At 49.3% G+C, this 16,258-nt stretch overlaps 1 protein-coding gene across 1 annotated transcript in view; it reads right to left on the bottom strand.

The window, feature by feature from the left end:
• The window catches only part of TUT7 (terminal uridylyl transferase 7), a 1,558,036-nt gene that overhangs the window by 488,850 nt on the left and 1,052,928 nt on the right, over positions 1–16,258 (bottom strand). The window contains exon 18 of the mRNA XM_086961199.1: positions 11,044–11,133. Coding sequence (XP_086817325.1) covers positions 11,044–11,133 — 90 coding nt within the window. The remainder of the gene's footprint in view (positions 1–11,043; positions 11,134–16,258) is intronic.

Below are 16,258 nucleotides of genomic sequence, written 5' to 3'. Positions count from 1 at the left end.
AAACTTGTGCTTAATCCTGTGTCTCAGCCGGTGGTGCCATGGTCATAGTTACGCCGAAAACATCATCAAGATAAGTCCTGCTGTTGAAGATGCAGTTGATACCGTGGCAGTAGTTGTCATTGTCGAACAAGTTACTTACCTACGGTAACAATATATCTGTAAGAAACATTAGTACTTATAGAATCCTTACCATAGAATTACCCGCAGGCGTCAGACTGGATCCTCAAAGTTTTTCATGAGCAGTACCTCTGAGCGTCGGAAGATGGCGTTGGTTGGCTCTGCGTCCGTCGTTGGCATTGTGTCCCCGGCATGACGTTGCGTTAGTTACCTAGACACAGCCCTTGCATGCTTACGTCAGTTCTGTACATGACTTTCTGCGCCAGAAACGCAGACCCATGCAAGAAACTGACCACTGGTGCACAAAGCTAGGGCCCTGAAAGGATGTCCTTAACCCTAAAAATCAGTTCGCAAAACGGGAAGGATGGGTGAGGTGGTAAGGAGTCTATAAATAACTAATGTTTCTTACAGATGTATTGTTACCAAAGGTAAGTAACTTGTTCATCTGAAAGAAACACGTTAGTTATAGATTCCTTAACTTAGAATAGATACCCCAGCAATATCAACCCCGGTGGTGGGTCTGCAAACCAATAGTACACCAGAAAGTCCTGGAGAACAGAACAGCCAAAGAAGTCATCTCTCCGGACTGGACTGTCCAGGCAGTAGTGTTTCGTAAATGTGTGCAACGATGCCCACGTAGCTGCCTGACCAATATCGTTCAGAGGAACTTGTTGCCCTAAAGCAGAATTGGCTGCCGTCGCTCTGGTGGAATGGGCACGCAACCCCACTGCGGCTCCTTTTTGGCCAGAGAATAACAGGCCTTGATACACAAAAGGACCCACCAAGACATAGTCCGTTTCTGTTCGGCCCAACCTTTTTTGGTGCCCACGTAGCCAACAAAGAACTGGTCATCCACCCGAAACTATTTTGTGCGGTCTAGATAGAAAGACCATGCACGTTTTCGGTCCAGACGGTGGAGCCTCTCTTCCTCTTTGGAAGGATGAGGAGGCGGAAAGAAGGTGGGAAAAGGGATGGTCTTCCCAATGTGAAAGTCAGTAACAACCTTTGGCAGAAAGGATGGACGGGTTCTGAGAACAACTTTGTCCGTATGCCCACAGAGAAAAGGAGGCTTTGATGAAAGAGCCTGGAGCTCACTCACTCGCCTGGCAGAAGTGATGGCCACCAGGAATGCAGTTTTGAGAGTTAAAAGCATCAAAGGACAGTTGTGAAGTGGCTCAAAGGAGCGCACATTAAATAAGTTAACACTAGATTCAAGTCCCACTGAGGCATAATGAAAGGATCGGCTAACAACTGGGGACTTGAACAGAGAAGGTTCATCTGTAAGCCGAAGTAAGGCAGAAATGGCTGAGAAATAGCCCTTGATAGTGCCCAGAGCAGAGACCTGCTGGGCCAAAAAAAGGAGGAACAAGAGAACTTCAGAAAGAGGGGAAGAGAAGTACGAGTTACTTACCTTCAGTAACGATATATCTGGTAGAGACGATTCTAGCCGCAGAATCCTTCACGTAGAATTATCCCCAAGTGTGAGACTGGATCCGGAAACGTTTTGCCACAGCATCACTGTGCGCTGGGCGGTATCATGCGACTCCGCCCAGGTAGCGTACGTGACGTCAGCGAGGTCACATAAGCCCCGCCCAGGCGCGCCTACGTCCGTTTTCTTAGGAGAACTTTTCCACACCACAACGCGGAGCCACCAGACAAAAAAACTGTAGGAGCATGGGAACAGTGTGAGAAAGAGTATAAAAAAGAGGAAGATACCAAAAGGAACAGTGCAACACTGCAGTGTCCAAGGGCAGGGGCAGAAGGAAGAGCAGAGCCCTGAGCAGCCACCCTGCTAGTACGTAGACCGCCCGCCCCCCCACCCGGAGACAAGGAACCTGCATAAAAAGTCATGACACATGTAGCAGGCCTACAACCCTCATCCCAAAACAAGGAAGGGGAGCCAGTCCCAAAACAGACAGGAACCACCAACCTCCAAGCCACCCCAGCCTAGAGGGCAACCACCCCCAAGGAAAAAGGGTGAGGCACGACCAGAAGACCCCAACTCAGAGGTTAGCAGAGGGGCCAGGACCCCTAGCAGCAAGACGAAGGGAGGGGAGGGGAGGGCAGAGATAGAAGGCAATCCTCCCTAACCTGGAGCAGCGGGGCACAGGAGCTGGGGTCTTCTGGTAACCCCATCTTCCAAAGAACCAAAGAGGAGGAATGAACAGCAACAAGACCGAGCCACCGTCAAGAGAAAAGAAGGCACTCACAGGAGACAGAGTACCGAAGACCAGCCCAGGGGTCCTCACAGAACGGGGAGGAAGGGCGAGACGTGAAGGGATCTGCGGCTAGAATCGTCTCTATCAGATACATCGTTACTGAAGGTAAGTAACTAATACATCTGATAGAAACTACTAGCCGCAGATTCCTTCACATAGAATAGATAGCCTAGCAATACCCACGGGGAAGGTGGGTCTGCGAAAGGACCCCACCATGCTGGACAGGACAGAGGGTTCCACAGGGGATCAGACTTGAGAACCAGTGAAGTAATCTCGTCCCTTCCAGGCAAGAGGACCCCCACAAGTCGAACACCAGCAATCCCAAGAGGGATGTAGGTGGAAGGAGGGAGACTGAAGAGGCCCGTACACTCACAACAGAGGAACCAAGGGCAAGGCCGGAGAGGCCGAAGCACCCCACTCCACCTCCAAGGCACAGAGCTTCTCCAATGCTAGTACAGGCAGAGGAAGAAGAAGCCTAGTGGGCCCAAGGAAACAAGGCGAGCCCACCCAGAGGGAAGGCAACAGGCCAGCCAGAAAGGCACCGATAGCCATAGGCCGGGGGGTTAGGAGGAGGAGGAGGAGGAGGAGGAGGAGGAGGATGAGGAGGAGGAGGCCCTGCCAGGAACCTTTGGATGGCGGAGTAAGCCGGGGCATTGAACAACAGGCTGCCATCAAACGGAAGATCAATGAGCCGCTCCCGAATATTTTCAGGGAACACGCCGTCCCGAAGCCAAGCATGGCGATGGAGGGCGACTGAGGAAGCCATGGCCCAACCCAGCACCTCCGAGATGTCCAGAGCGCAATACCCACAGGGAAGGAGGGTCTGCGAAAGGACCCCACCATGCTGGACAGGATAGAGGGTTCCACAGGGGACCAGACCTGTCCACCTCCACCTCCAAGGCACAGAGCTTCCATCCAATGCCAGTACAGGCAGAGTAACAAGAAGATTAAGCAGCCTAAAGGGCCCAAGGAAACAAGGCAAAGAAGGCGAGCCCACCCAGAGGGAAGGCAACAGGCCAGCCAGAACGGCACCGATAGCCGTAGGCCGCCAAAAGCAAGAAGAACACAGAAGGATCCCAGTTCTCAGAACAAGAGCAGGAAGGAGAGGAAATGCCTGGACACACCACTACAAGAGGCCGCGCACACAACCTCAAGAAGCAAAAGCAACATACAGAAACGCCATGGAGAACAGGCACCCGAAGGCGACCAGAACTCCCCAGCAGAGCTTAGCTATATAACACCTACCACTACCCTACATAGCTACGGTAAGTCCCAAGACATGGGAACCCTCTTTGGAAGAACTTCCGCAGCAGAGGAAAAAACAATAGAGTCACGGGGAAAAACACCCCCTTCGGAAGGCTTGACAAGCAGCCCAAAGAAAAACAGAAGGCCTAATCTCAGGGCCAAGTCTGAGTAACAACTCTAGCAAAAACACACCCAGTCAACAAGGGTCCTCCCAGCATCCAACAATGCCAAAGCCCCAGCAAGGAGGACTCAATGGCCAGAAAACACTATCTACAGCAAGGGCAACGGGCCCAAGGAGGTCAAGAACCAGCTCAACTCAGCAGTCACTGAGGAGGAGGAGGAGGAGGAGGATAAGGCGGAGGAGGACGGTGCCCTGCCTAGAACCTTTGGATGGAGGAGTCAGCCGGGGCATTGAACAACAGGCTGCCATCAAACGGAAGATCAATGAGCCGTTCCCGAATATTTTCAGGGAACACGCCGTCCTGAAGCCAAGCATGGCGACGGAGGGCAACTGAGGAAGCCATGGCCCAACCCAGCACCTCCGAGATGTCCAGAGCGGAGCGGAGAATAAACGCCGGTAGTTCCCGACCATCCAACGCATGATGCCTTAAGTCCACCTGAACAGTCTCTTGGGAAGCTGCGGATCCCAGAGACTCAGCAGAGTCCCACAAACAAGAGGAGGCCCTAGCCAATACACACAAGGTGTTAAGGGCCCGCAGGGCAGCGCAGGTCGAGGGGAACATGATGCGCCCCCAAGAGTCCAGCCAGCGGGCCTCCCAGGACGGCGGAGTCAACAGAAGGCAGTCAGCAAAAGTGGACTGGCGGCAGAGGGATGGAGGGAAAGACATGCCGGGTCACGCGGCACCGGAAGGTGCTGGTGCAGAAGGTGTTGAGGCACTGGATCCCCTGAGGCGGGACGCCTCCAAGCCCCCGTCAGGGAAGAAAGGAGCGAACCTTCAAAGGGAAGCAAGACCTCCAAGAGATGGTCCGCCGGGAAATTAGCAATCAGGTCACCCATGCGCAGAATGCACAAAGCTGTGGACACCGCTTGAGCGAAGACCGCACCCGCCTCTGTAGGGCCCCACGGTGGAGAAAGCAGCTCCTCCTTGGGCGACGGCTGTAAACTAAGTCGGCCGTCCCCGAAGCCAAGCTGGACGGGCAAAGGCCAGCCCTTGAAGTCAGAAGGAACCGAAGAATGGGGGACCTGCGGCTCCTCCGATGAACACCTCGGCCTCAGAAATGGCGGGGAGCCACCCTTCGACAACGCAGGTGAAAAAGAAACCACAAGGCGGCCAGGCTCCGGGGAGGACGACACCAATATGCAGCCAACCTCCGGAGAAGAGGGAGTGCCCGAAGACAAATCCGCTGCACGACCCTTGTGTGGAGCCGTTGAGTCCGCTGGCTGAGGCAGGACGCCAACACCATCCGGCGCTCAAGGAGACACTGGATAGGACTCCTCCAAGTCACACCGTGCCAGGGACCGGAGTGGAGCCGGAGCCGAAGTGGCCAAGGGGCGGCGACAGAAAGACGCCGACTCGCCCTGATGGACAGGATGAGAGGGGCCCGGAGGGGGGCGAGGGGTCCCCACCGAGCCTAGACCCAGAGCCGGACGAGGAGAGGTCACCAACATCTGCTGCGCTGCCCAGAGTAGCAGGCACTGGCGCAGTGGCGGCATCCGCTCAGCCGTGGACGAGGCTTTCGCCTGCCTAGAGGGCCGAGCGGGGCTCGGGGATGCGACTCGAGCCCCGGCAACCTCCCGCGACACCACGGGGACTCCCGCAGAACTTTGCGGCGAAGCGCCGTGGTCTGAATGAGGGACCCCCGAGGGGCAACACCCAAACAGCACCACATCCTCCAAGCCTGGATCTAAAGCAGCCGGCGCCGGAGCCGCCGGCAGCACCGCGGAGGGCCCCGCGCAGGGCAAGGGATCCGCTGACGCCCCAGGAGGGGAAGGAGAAGGAGACGCCAGTGAGGCCTGCAAAGCCGCCGCGCGTATGTCTCCATCTGGACTCTCGACGCCCCATCACCGGGAAACGGTGGATAGGACGACACGTAGGGCTGCATCACCCGCAGAAAGCCCACACCCCCGGCAGGCCGAACACCAGCCCCCGGGGACAAACTGCGACACTTGCCCTCCGGGGAACAATGCTTTTGCGTCATCAGAGAAGGGCGAGGAGGACGACCACGGCCGTATCTCAAGTTGTCTGCCAAGGCTGATCGAGGGGAGGAAGTAGACCTGGAGAGACGTGCCGAGAGTAGTTTTATTCGGCGCTCCCGCTGCAACTTCGGCTTCAACTGTTGGCACAATCAGTGGTGCCGTGATCCTACCCTAAACACCACATACAAATGAGGTCAGGGTCCTTCGCCGACATAAGATGCCCACACGACGTGCAAGTCTTGAAGCCCGAAGGAATTTGCAAACTGTTCCACTAAAAGAAGAGACAATGATGAAGAAAAAAGGGTCCAAACAAGCCCATAGCAAAGACCGGATACACGTTGCACGCGGAAAAGGAAAAAACTGATGTAGGCGCGGCGGGGCAAGGCTTATGTGACCTCTCTGACGTCATGTACGCGGACGCCTGGGTGGAGTCGCGAGATGCCACCCCGCCCGGGCGCGCAGGGATGCTGTGGCAAAAAGTTTCCGGATCCAGTCTCATGCCTGGTGATAATTCTACGTGAAGGAATCTGCGGCTAGTAGTCTCTATCAGATAGGATAAACAGCCTTTGCTGTGCACCATTCCACAAATTTGTTCCGCGACAGGCGTATACCATTTTAGTGGAGGGATGCCTGGCTTCCAAGATTACAGTGAAGACTTTGGGAGGCAGGTCAAATTACGTCAACAGCCGCCGCTCAATCTCCACGCAAGGAGGTGGAGGCTGGACAGGTTCGATTGGAGAACCGTCCCCTGCAGCTGCGACAGAAGATCCTACCGAAGAGGCAGTCGGATCGGAGGATCGATGGCCATGTTGAGCATCTTGGGATACCAGACTCTTCGTCCCCAATATGGGGCCACAAGAACGACTTGGGCTCGGTAGTGCCTGATCTTCAGCACTCTGGGCCGAAGTGGTAGAGGTGGAAAGGTGTAAAACAGACCCCAACTCCACTCGTGATGAAAAGCGTCGCGTAGCAAGTGCCGCCTTAGAAATTCCAACATGCAGAATTGCAGACATTGAGTGTTCTCTTCGGTGGCAAATAGATCTAACCAATGCTCTCCCCACTGTCGAAAGAGACCTTGCAACACCTCCAAGTGAAGATGCCATTCGTGATCCATCATGCACCTGCGGCTGAGTTCGTTAGCCATGGCGTTCAGAGAACCTGCCAGGTATTGAACCACCAACGTAATGCCTTGATGTTCCAGCCATGTCCAGAGGCGCAGAGCTTCCTGACAAAGGGTCCAGGACCCCACCCGCCCTCTTTGTTGCAATACCACATGGCGGTGGTGTTGTCCATAAACACCTGCACTACTCTTCCCCGGACAAAGGGAAGGAATGCCTTCAGTGCAAGACGAATCACCAAGAGCTCCAGAAGATTGATGTGGAGCCCAGACTCTGCCGAAGACCAGAGGCCCCTGATCTCTGCCTCTCTCATGTGGCCGCCCCATCCCAGGAGTGATGCATCTGTCACCACTTTGAACTTGGGGAAGGGAAAGGGATCTGCCAATGACCCAATCCTGGTTCGGCAGACATTGTCAAGCAGTGCCCTCGGAGATCTGGACGCAATCGGACAGATTCCCCTCATGCGGCGCCCACTGGCACTTCAGGTCCCACTGCAGAGCCCGCATATGTCACCTGGCATGATCGACCAGCAGGAGGCCATGAGGCCCAACAGCCTCAGGGTCATTCTGACCGAAACCTGTGACAGAGGCTGAAAGATCAGAATCATAGCTTGAATGTCCTGGACTCATTGGTCGGGAGGATAGACCCGAAACCGCGTTGTGTCCAGAACCACTCTGATGAAGAGGAGCTTCTGAGAGGGAATCAGGTATGACTTCGGCACATTGATGGAGAACCCCAGCGAATGCAGGAGGTCGGCCCTAGTCTGGAGGTGGAAGACGCGTGCCTGGAGCGAGCCCGCCTTCAATAGCCAGTCGTCGAGATAGGGGAAGACTGACACCCCTGATCTGCTCAGATGAGCTGCGACCACCGCCATCACTTTTGTGGACACCCGAGGGGTGCTATAAGGCCAAAGGCGAGCACAGTAAACTGGAAATGCTCGTAGCCTATTGTGAACCCCAGGTAAAGCCAGCAGGACGGGGATGTGACAATAGGCGTCCTGCAAGTCCAATGCTACCAACCAGTCTTCTGGGTCGAGGGCAGACCAGACCTGAGCAAGCGTCAACATTCTGAACTTCTCCTTCCGGAGGAAGCGGTTGACGTCCCTGAGATTCAAGATAGGACGCAGGCCCTTCTCTTTCTTGGGGACCAGAAAGTAGTGGGGATAACAACCACTATCTACTTATGGGACAGGAACGCGCTTGATGGCTCCCTTGGCCAAGAGAGCCGTAACTTCCTGCTGGAGAAGGGCCAGATGATCCTCCGACATGTGGTGGTATCTTGATGGCATGGCTGAAGGGGTAGTATCGAAGGTAAGGGAGTAGCCCCTTCGGACTATCTGCAAAACCCACCTGTCCATCGTGATGGTGCGCCAGTGGGGGAGGTGATGGCTAATCCTGCCTTCCACAGGCGTTTGATGGGCATGAAAGGTCGCATCAGGAGGGTTTGGAGGCTGCTTCAGAGGGAGGGTTGGTGGACTGGCCTGCCCGCTGTACCCCCGGAACCACAATGGTAGTTCTCATGTCCCCGGCCGCGCGAAGGTTCAGTAACTTGCTGACACCTGTGATTCTGCTCGGGACGTAGCGGTGCACACCTTCTGCAGTCACAAAAGGGGCGAAAAGCAGACTGCGCATGGCGGGTGGAAAGTCCCTAGGACTTGGCTTTAGCCCATGAGTCCTTGAAATGCTCTAGACCGTTGTCTGCTTTGTCGTCAAAAAGGCGACGGCCATCAAAGGGCATGTCCATCAAGGTGTTCTGGACATCCCCAGAAAAACCAGTCAACCTCATCCAGGAGTAGCAACGGAGCGCTACTGACGTTGAAATGGTTCTGCCCAGAGAGTTGGCGGTGTCCAGCCCACAACGTATCACAAACTTCGCTGCATGCATCCCGGCGGCAACAGCCTGGGAAAGCACTGTCCGGGCCTCCCCCGGACACTGAGGCAGCACTTGCGCCACTGTATCCCACACAGAGTGAGAATAATGGCCCAAGAGACATGCAGTGTTTACGGACCGCAGTCCTAAGCTGGCGTAAGAGAACATTTTCTTTCCAAGGTGGTCCAGCTTCTTGGATTCCATTTCCGGTGGCGCGGTAAGGAAGGCAATTTTGGAAGTGGAGTCTTGGACTACCAAGCTCTCCGTGATGGGGTGTTGGGAAAGGAAAGTGGGGTCACCCAGAGCTGAGCGGTGGCGTCGGGCAATCATCCTGTCCACGTGAGCCCCCGAGTTGGGCCTGGACCAAGTGCCCAAAAGGATGTCGGTGAGGGCATCCTTAAACGGAAGCAAGGGCACCGAAGAAATCGCAGACAGTTGAAGCACCACAGTAAGGTTAGTCCTGACCGCCACCATAGGAAGCGCGATGTTGAGAGCCTCGGCCACCCTACGCACCACCACTGCATGCAACTCTCCCTCCTCCATAGCCACAGTAGGAGAAAACATGCCAAGGTCAGGCGAGGCGTCCAAACCACTAGCATCATCCAGTTTCTCTCTCCAGTCCGGTTCACTCTCCTGGCCAGCTAGAGGGTCACCTGACCCCTCCCAGTCCTCCTCCTCAGTGTCTGGGTGCAATTCTGGTTGAAAAGGGGGCCTAGGAGTGAAGTGGGGTATAAAAACATCTCTTGGTGCCGGATCCAGCATGAGACGACACCGGTCTGGCTCCAGGTCCACGTTGGGATGGAGGCCGGGGTGGTGCTGGAGGCGTAATGAGGTCAACTGGCGCCGATGCGGATCCAGGCCTGGATCAAGGGGGACCTGCGGCGCTGGAGGCAAAAAAGGCACGGGCGGTGCGAAGATGACAGGGACAGCAGGGCTTGAAGCCGAGCATCCCTTTTGCACCTTAGGAGTCGAAGACTCGAAAAAGACATCAACAAAAGTCGAGAAAAAGTTAGTAAAAAAATGTCGGAGGCACTGCTCTTCCCGGATCTGTGCTGGCTGGTGCAGAAAAAGAAAGAACTGATGTCAGCACGCGAGGGCGGTGTCTAAGTAGCTACTGCGACGTCATCCTTGCGACACGACGCCAACGACGGATGCGGAGCTGACCAATACCACCTTCTGACGCGCAGAGGTACTGCTGACGAAAAACTTTCCGGATCCAGTCTGACACCGGGAGGTAATTCTAAGGTTAGGAATCTATAACTAAAGTGTTTCTTTCAGATGACAGACATCCTAGCCGTCGACGGTTTTGCTGCCTACATGTGTGATCTTTGAAGAGGATCTGAGATAGGCTTCTTGATATATGCAGAAACTAAGGCAGTTTCAAAAGAAGTGGAAGGTTCTGACTTTAATTTCTTTGGCTTAGGGGATCCTGGAGGTGTTGCATGACTCGTCTTCTTACCACGCAGACTTTTGTCAGTCTTTCTTTTTTCTGTTCCTTTTGATAATTTCTTAGGTGGCTTCTCATCCAACTTTTTATCATGTCCGTTTTTAGTTTTTTTTAAAATCTAGAGTTAGTGATCCTTCCTCATTAGAGACTAGAGTTTCAGTAACTTTTCTCATTTGAAGCCGTATAAGAAGCCTTGCTTCTCTATCTTTTAGTGTTTTAGTGATTAGGGTATAAACAATATCCTTGTGAAGGTCCTCAAAAAAAGACTCATCTTGCAGCAAGACTTACAGGGCCTACATAAATCCATGTTGGATTTCTATCAGAATATGGCATAGACAGAGTTAGATGTTCTGTAAACAGAAATAGAGTTCAACTGAAGGTCATCTGAGGTGACACACAGTTTTCCAGCATAACTGAGCAGAGCTCGGAGAGACTTCCACACGATGTGTGGCTAGAAATCTGAGGTGTGGTGACTCTGGAGGACTGGAATGAGGCAGAGGCTGCTTTCTCATTGGCTGGAGTTTGGCTCTACCAAAAATTATGTGGATGGGTATACAATCCCACAAGTTTTGGCTTTACAGTTCAGTATTGTTTATTTACACTGGTAATTATAATTACTGAGGGACTCCCACCTCAACGACCGGGAACATTCAAGCATGTGAATCTATGAAAGATTCAAAAATAGCGGAAAAAGATAAACCAACCTGGTGCTGAGGCTACATACCGATCCAAAATATTTTTCCGGCTATGGCAAGTAGGATTTTGGGAAAAAATAAATACCAGAAGGGAGCAAACAATTTGCAAAAGAGAAAAGCAGCATTAGCAATTTAGTTTATTGGCAGAAAATGTATTTACATAAAAAATGTTTACCTTGGTGAAAACCTTCATTATGTAGCACAGATACTTCACTCTGGGGTCAAAGGCTGCATAGGCAGCTAGAAGTCGTGTGTTATGCAGGGCCTACAATGAGATAAGAGGACTTCAGATTACTAAAATGTAATTAGCAAGATGTAATATTCCATAAGCTGCCTAAAACCTCAATAAACAAACTACAAAATAAGAAAATAGTTATAAATGTCTAACAAATAATAATAATACGGCCATTTATAAAGCGCAAAACAGCTACCTCCCGAAGGAGGTGTCCCGGCGCTGAAACAACAAAGCAACAGCACATTAAAAACAAGATCAGATATCAAGTCCCCCTCCAGGATCAATCCAGGTTAAAAAGCCAAGTCTTGACTGCCTTCCTAAATAGGCATTCCGGGTCAATTTGCCTTAAAGCGGGCGGCAAGGAATTCCAGAGTTTAGCTACTTTAGCCACAAAGGATCTACCACCCCAGCGCTCCTTCCTGATTCGTGGTGTGACCAGTAAGTTCTGATTGCTGGAACGCAGTAGGCGAGATTGTTTGTAAACAGATAGTCGCAATAACTGCCCATGGAACAAACGAGAGGCTAAGGTTAGGGCCTTAAATTTAGTTCTATTGGCCAATCGAAGCCAGTGAATTTCTTTAATGTATGGGGAAATGTGTTTTCGCATAGGCACGTGTCTGATCAAACGCGCTGCCACGATTTGAACCAGTTGCAGTCGCTTAACCAAATAGGCCGGTAGGCCCAAATAGAGGCCATTCGCATAATCCAACTTGGACGTCACAGTTGCAAGAACTATGGTACGCCTGCAGTTTTCTAGTAGCAGATGTAAAAAAATTCTCAAACAACTCAATTTTCCAAAACCGGTAGATGTTACTTGCTGAATTTGAGAGGAAAACGACAGGTCAGGCTCCCATTGAACTCCCACATTTTTAACCAAGCCAGTTGGGGTGGGTGGTGTCCCCATTTCCTGCGGTCACCATAGGTCCAAGTCAGGCGGGTTGTTAGTTCCAAAGAACATCACCTCAATTTTTCAAGCATTTAATTTTAGTTTGTTATTGTTCAACCAAACTGCAACGTCTGAAAGACAGCTCCTAAAACTTTCAAAGGTCTCAGCTGACTGAACCTTAAAAGGGAACACCAACTGGGTGTCATCGGCATAAGAGATGGCCTTGACCCCCTAGTTGGCAATGAGCGAAAACAGGGGGGCCAAGTAGATGTTAAACAACAGTGGGCTTAATGTTGATCCTTGAGGTCACTGTCCACAAAACAAGGGGCAGTGAGTAACTTAGAGTCACTCTGGTACTACGGCCATATCCTAAAAATATTTTAAACGTAAAAAAAGTACCAGAAATGGAGTTCCCTGGTTCAATATTTTTTAGTTATCTATAACAAGTAAACCAGCTATTTGTAACTGATCTTCCAGACCATGAACAAATCAGTGAAAACTTATAAAGTAAGTACAAAAGCAGCACACATCTGGGATTGCATTTTGGGATTTTTAAAGTGCTTACTACCCATGTATGGAGAGCTAAAGCGCGTATGCATAAGGGTAGCATGCTACACCATGAGAGGTATTTTGTTGGAAGTTTGTTGTTTTTGCTTTGAGCCCATGTGGTATTTTTTCTTTCTCAGCCTAACTGATTTACTCCTATATTCAGAGGTGTGATTGCCATCTCTGCTTCTACTGTTTATGTATGCATGTACAAGACAGTATTATATGTAGCTCTGCCCCATGCCCCAAAACGTTGTTAAGAGGGACATTATGGTCGGCTACTAAGCTCAAACTAATGAGTATAAAAACCACTGAAATTCCAATGATATTCATGAACAGTTACTTATCTTTAGTACGAGTCTTTCTGATGGATTTTAAGTGACATTTAAGGACATACTCTGCAGATTTAGGTTTCAAACTCGGTACAAAAATACCATCTAGGTAACCTGACTGGAAAAAAACGTTTTACAACTGCGTAGGCTCAAACCTCCGTAAGGTGGCACTGCTTGATGTCACTTGCAAACCTAAAGAGACTCAGGTTGTGACGCCATAGCAGGGTATATAAGCCACCTAGGCACCAATGACATTAGTTATGAACTCATTTTAATGACTAGGACTAACTCAGGTGCAGGGGCTTAGCTTAGTCAGTGTGATTTGGGAGATGAATCACAAAAATCCCCATCCAAAATAACAGTGCAAGGCATGGTGGAAGGATGAGGTGACCACGTTTTGGGCTGGCCTGTTTCCATGAGAAGAACCAGGGAAAGTACTGATCTGCACTAGTTAGGCCTCTGTCTAGACTGGCACAGTGGGTGAGAAATAATGGGTTGGAATGCTAACCCGAGTGACGGCTACTGGTTTGACTATTTGCAAGCATTTGTTCCATCACCTTTTGGGTGTTTAATTGCCACCAGGCCAGTGTGCCTGGAAACGTGACTGGGGCAGTTTTCCAAGCCTATTACTGCCAATGTTTGTGAATTCAAAAAAGAAGTACATTTGCACTCATTCAAGCAGCACTGCTATGGATGCAGATGTACTATCTTTTTTTAAACCAGTATCTATCTATCTATCTATCTATCTATCTATCTATCTATCTATCTATCTATCTATCTATCTATATCTAAAAACAACACCCATTCAGGAATAGAGTGCTGCATAAATTATGCAAAAAAGAAGCAGAGAACTCTGGGAAGTTCCCAAGTTTAGGTGGACAGCAGCTCCTGTATAGAGCAACCTACAACCCCTCAAATAAATGTCTGCTTTTCTATCAACATTTTTAAGCACAGAATTAGCACAGTGCCATCAATGCAGAGATAGAAAGGGACAAAATCTTTCGCCAATTCTACAACAAAGTCTTTAAGCATAGGATTAGCACAGTACCATCCACTTAGAGCTGTAAAATGACAAAAGCCTTTTACCACTCTAGGCACAGTATTACAGCTCTGGATAGGTAAAATACCACCCAAACCAATCTGGAATGAATAAAAGCAACCCCTGACACGTGTTTCGCCATCATTATAGCTCTTCAGAGAAGATTAGCTTTGTCCAGTCACAAGGGAGCAAAAAAGAAGCAGAGAACTCTGGGTAGTTCCCAAGTTTATCCTTAAGCACCACCTTAAAATTCATATAACTTATGCACCTAGATACACAGACTTCTCACTTCTTTCGCCAGACTACATTAATTATTACTCGCCACTGTTCCATTCACTATGTTCTGCAACATTATATCATTTTAGATGTCATAAGTGTTGGAATTAATGCAATCATTTCATATAATCCAACTTCTCTAATATGTAAGGGTATAGGTAGTGCATTAGGGAGGGATGAGTAATAGTTTATGTGGTGTGGCGAGTGAGGTGAGAAGAATGTGTACAGAGATGCACGGGTTCTATGAATTTTAAGGTGGTGTGTATGTATAAATGTGAGTTATAAGAAGGACATTAATTTGAAAGTGGTGCATAAACGATAAATTAAAAATATAACTTCTCGAATCTCTAATGTTTGTGTAGTTTAAGTTGCGTTTCTATAGCAAACCTACATAAAGTTTTCCTAACTATAACTTCTCTTTACCCATCATTTTTTTTGTGTGAATTTCAATGGTTGTTCTAAGGTGCAAACAATTGGAATATTCGTCCACTTTAGTTTTGTGGAGTAAAGTGTGGAGTGTGGTACAATAAACTGGAGGAGTGTGTTGTAAAGTCTACTATGGTACAGTGTTTTGTTGTATAGTGGAGTGAAGTAAAGTGGAATTAGGCATACTGTAGTGACGTGCTGTGAAATGGCATACAGTGAAATGGAGTGAATTAGCATACAGTACAGTGGCAAATATTAGAGTACTATAGAGTGTAATGGCGTACAGTACAGTGGTATAGCACAGAGTGGAGAGTGGTAGAGTTACGTTTTGTAAATATTGAAGTGTGTGCAGAAATGCTATAGACTGGAGTGCTGTACACTGTAGGAGCATATATTGGAGTATCGTACACTGAAACAGAGTACTGTAGAGTGGCATACAGTGGACTCTGGTACAGTGGAGTGACGTAGAGTGGAATTGCGCACACTGGAGTGGAGTACAGTGAAGTACCATACAGTGGAGTGGCGTAGAGTTTAGTGGTGTACAGTGGGCTTAGGTAAAGTTGAGTGTGGTACAGTGTGGTCTTGTTAATCAAAACCTGGAAAGTGCATTGGCGTATATTGAAGTGTCGTTCAGTGTAGTAGAGCGGAGAGCGTACACTACAGTGGTATAAGGGTGCAATAGGGTAAAGTGCTGCATTGTACACTGAAGTAACAATGTGTAGTGCCATACAGTTGAGTAGCGTAAAATTGAGTAGTCTTCAGTGCAATAAAGCTTACTTTAGTGGTGTGAAATCTTCAAACTTATATTGGAGTGGCATGTACTGGGGTATCGTACACTAGAGTGTTGCACAATTGAATAGGGTAATTATCGAAGCGCAGAGTCTAGTAAAATACAGTGAAGTATCATTTCACAGGGACACACCAGAGGGTGTAACCAGGTGCTTTACAAGTTTGATTATTATTATTATTATTATTATTGTTATTTAGTGCAGTGGTGCAGAATGTAGTCTTGTAAAGTGCAATAGCATACAGTGGATAGTAGTGCAGTAAAGTGGTGTATATTGCATTTCGTTAAATAGGAGTGCCATTTAGTGGAGTAGGGTATAGTGGAATTGCAAAGACTTCAGTACTGTACTATTAAGTGGGGCATAGTCAAATAGTGGAAAAGGGTAAACTAGAGTTCCGAACAGTGATTAGTGTACAGTTGCAAGCAGTACAGTGTACGAATGTCCAGAAACTGTTATACATAAAGGTGTAAAAGAATACATTGGTGAACAGTATAATAGCATAGAGTATAGTGTTGTAGATTGGAGTGACATAGTGAGTTTGGTGGGGTAGAGTGGACTAACGTACAGTAGATTAGCGTACAATACCTGCAAAATATAAGCTAATATGTACATTTTCAGGCTGTATATGTAAATAGTGTAAGTAATGTTAAACTTATATGTTATCTAAAAAGTAATTATATATTATGGGATGTACGTTGTTACAACGCATGCTTTTACCACGCATGCTTTTACAACGCAGGTTTTTCAACGCAAGTCGTTACCACGACTTGCGTTGGGGGGTGCTGGATAGTGAATAGTTTAATTTACTATTCCAACTCCAGTCCCCGTGGATAGTAGGGAAGGTGTTGGATAGTAAATTAAA

The sequence above is a fragment of the Lissotriton vulgaris genome, chromosome 3_1 (assembly GCF_964263255.1).
Source record: "Lissotriton vulgaris chromosome 3_1, aLisVul1.2, whole genome shotgun sequence".
NCBI lineage: Eukaryota > Metazoa > Chordata > Amphibia > Caudata > Salamandridae > Lissotriton > Lissotriton vulgaris.
This window is presented reverse-complemented; position numbering and strand designations above follow the sequence as displayed.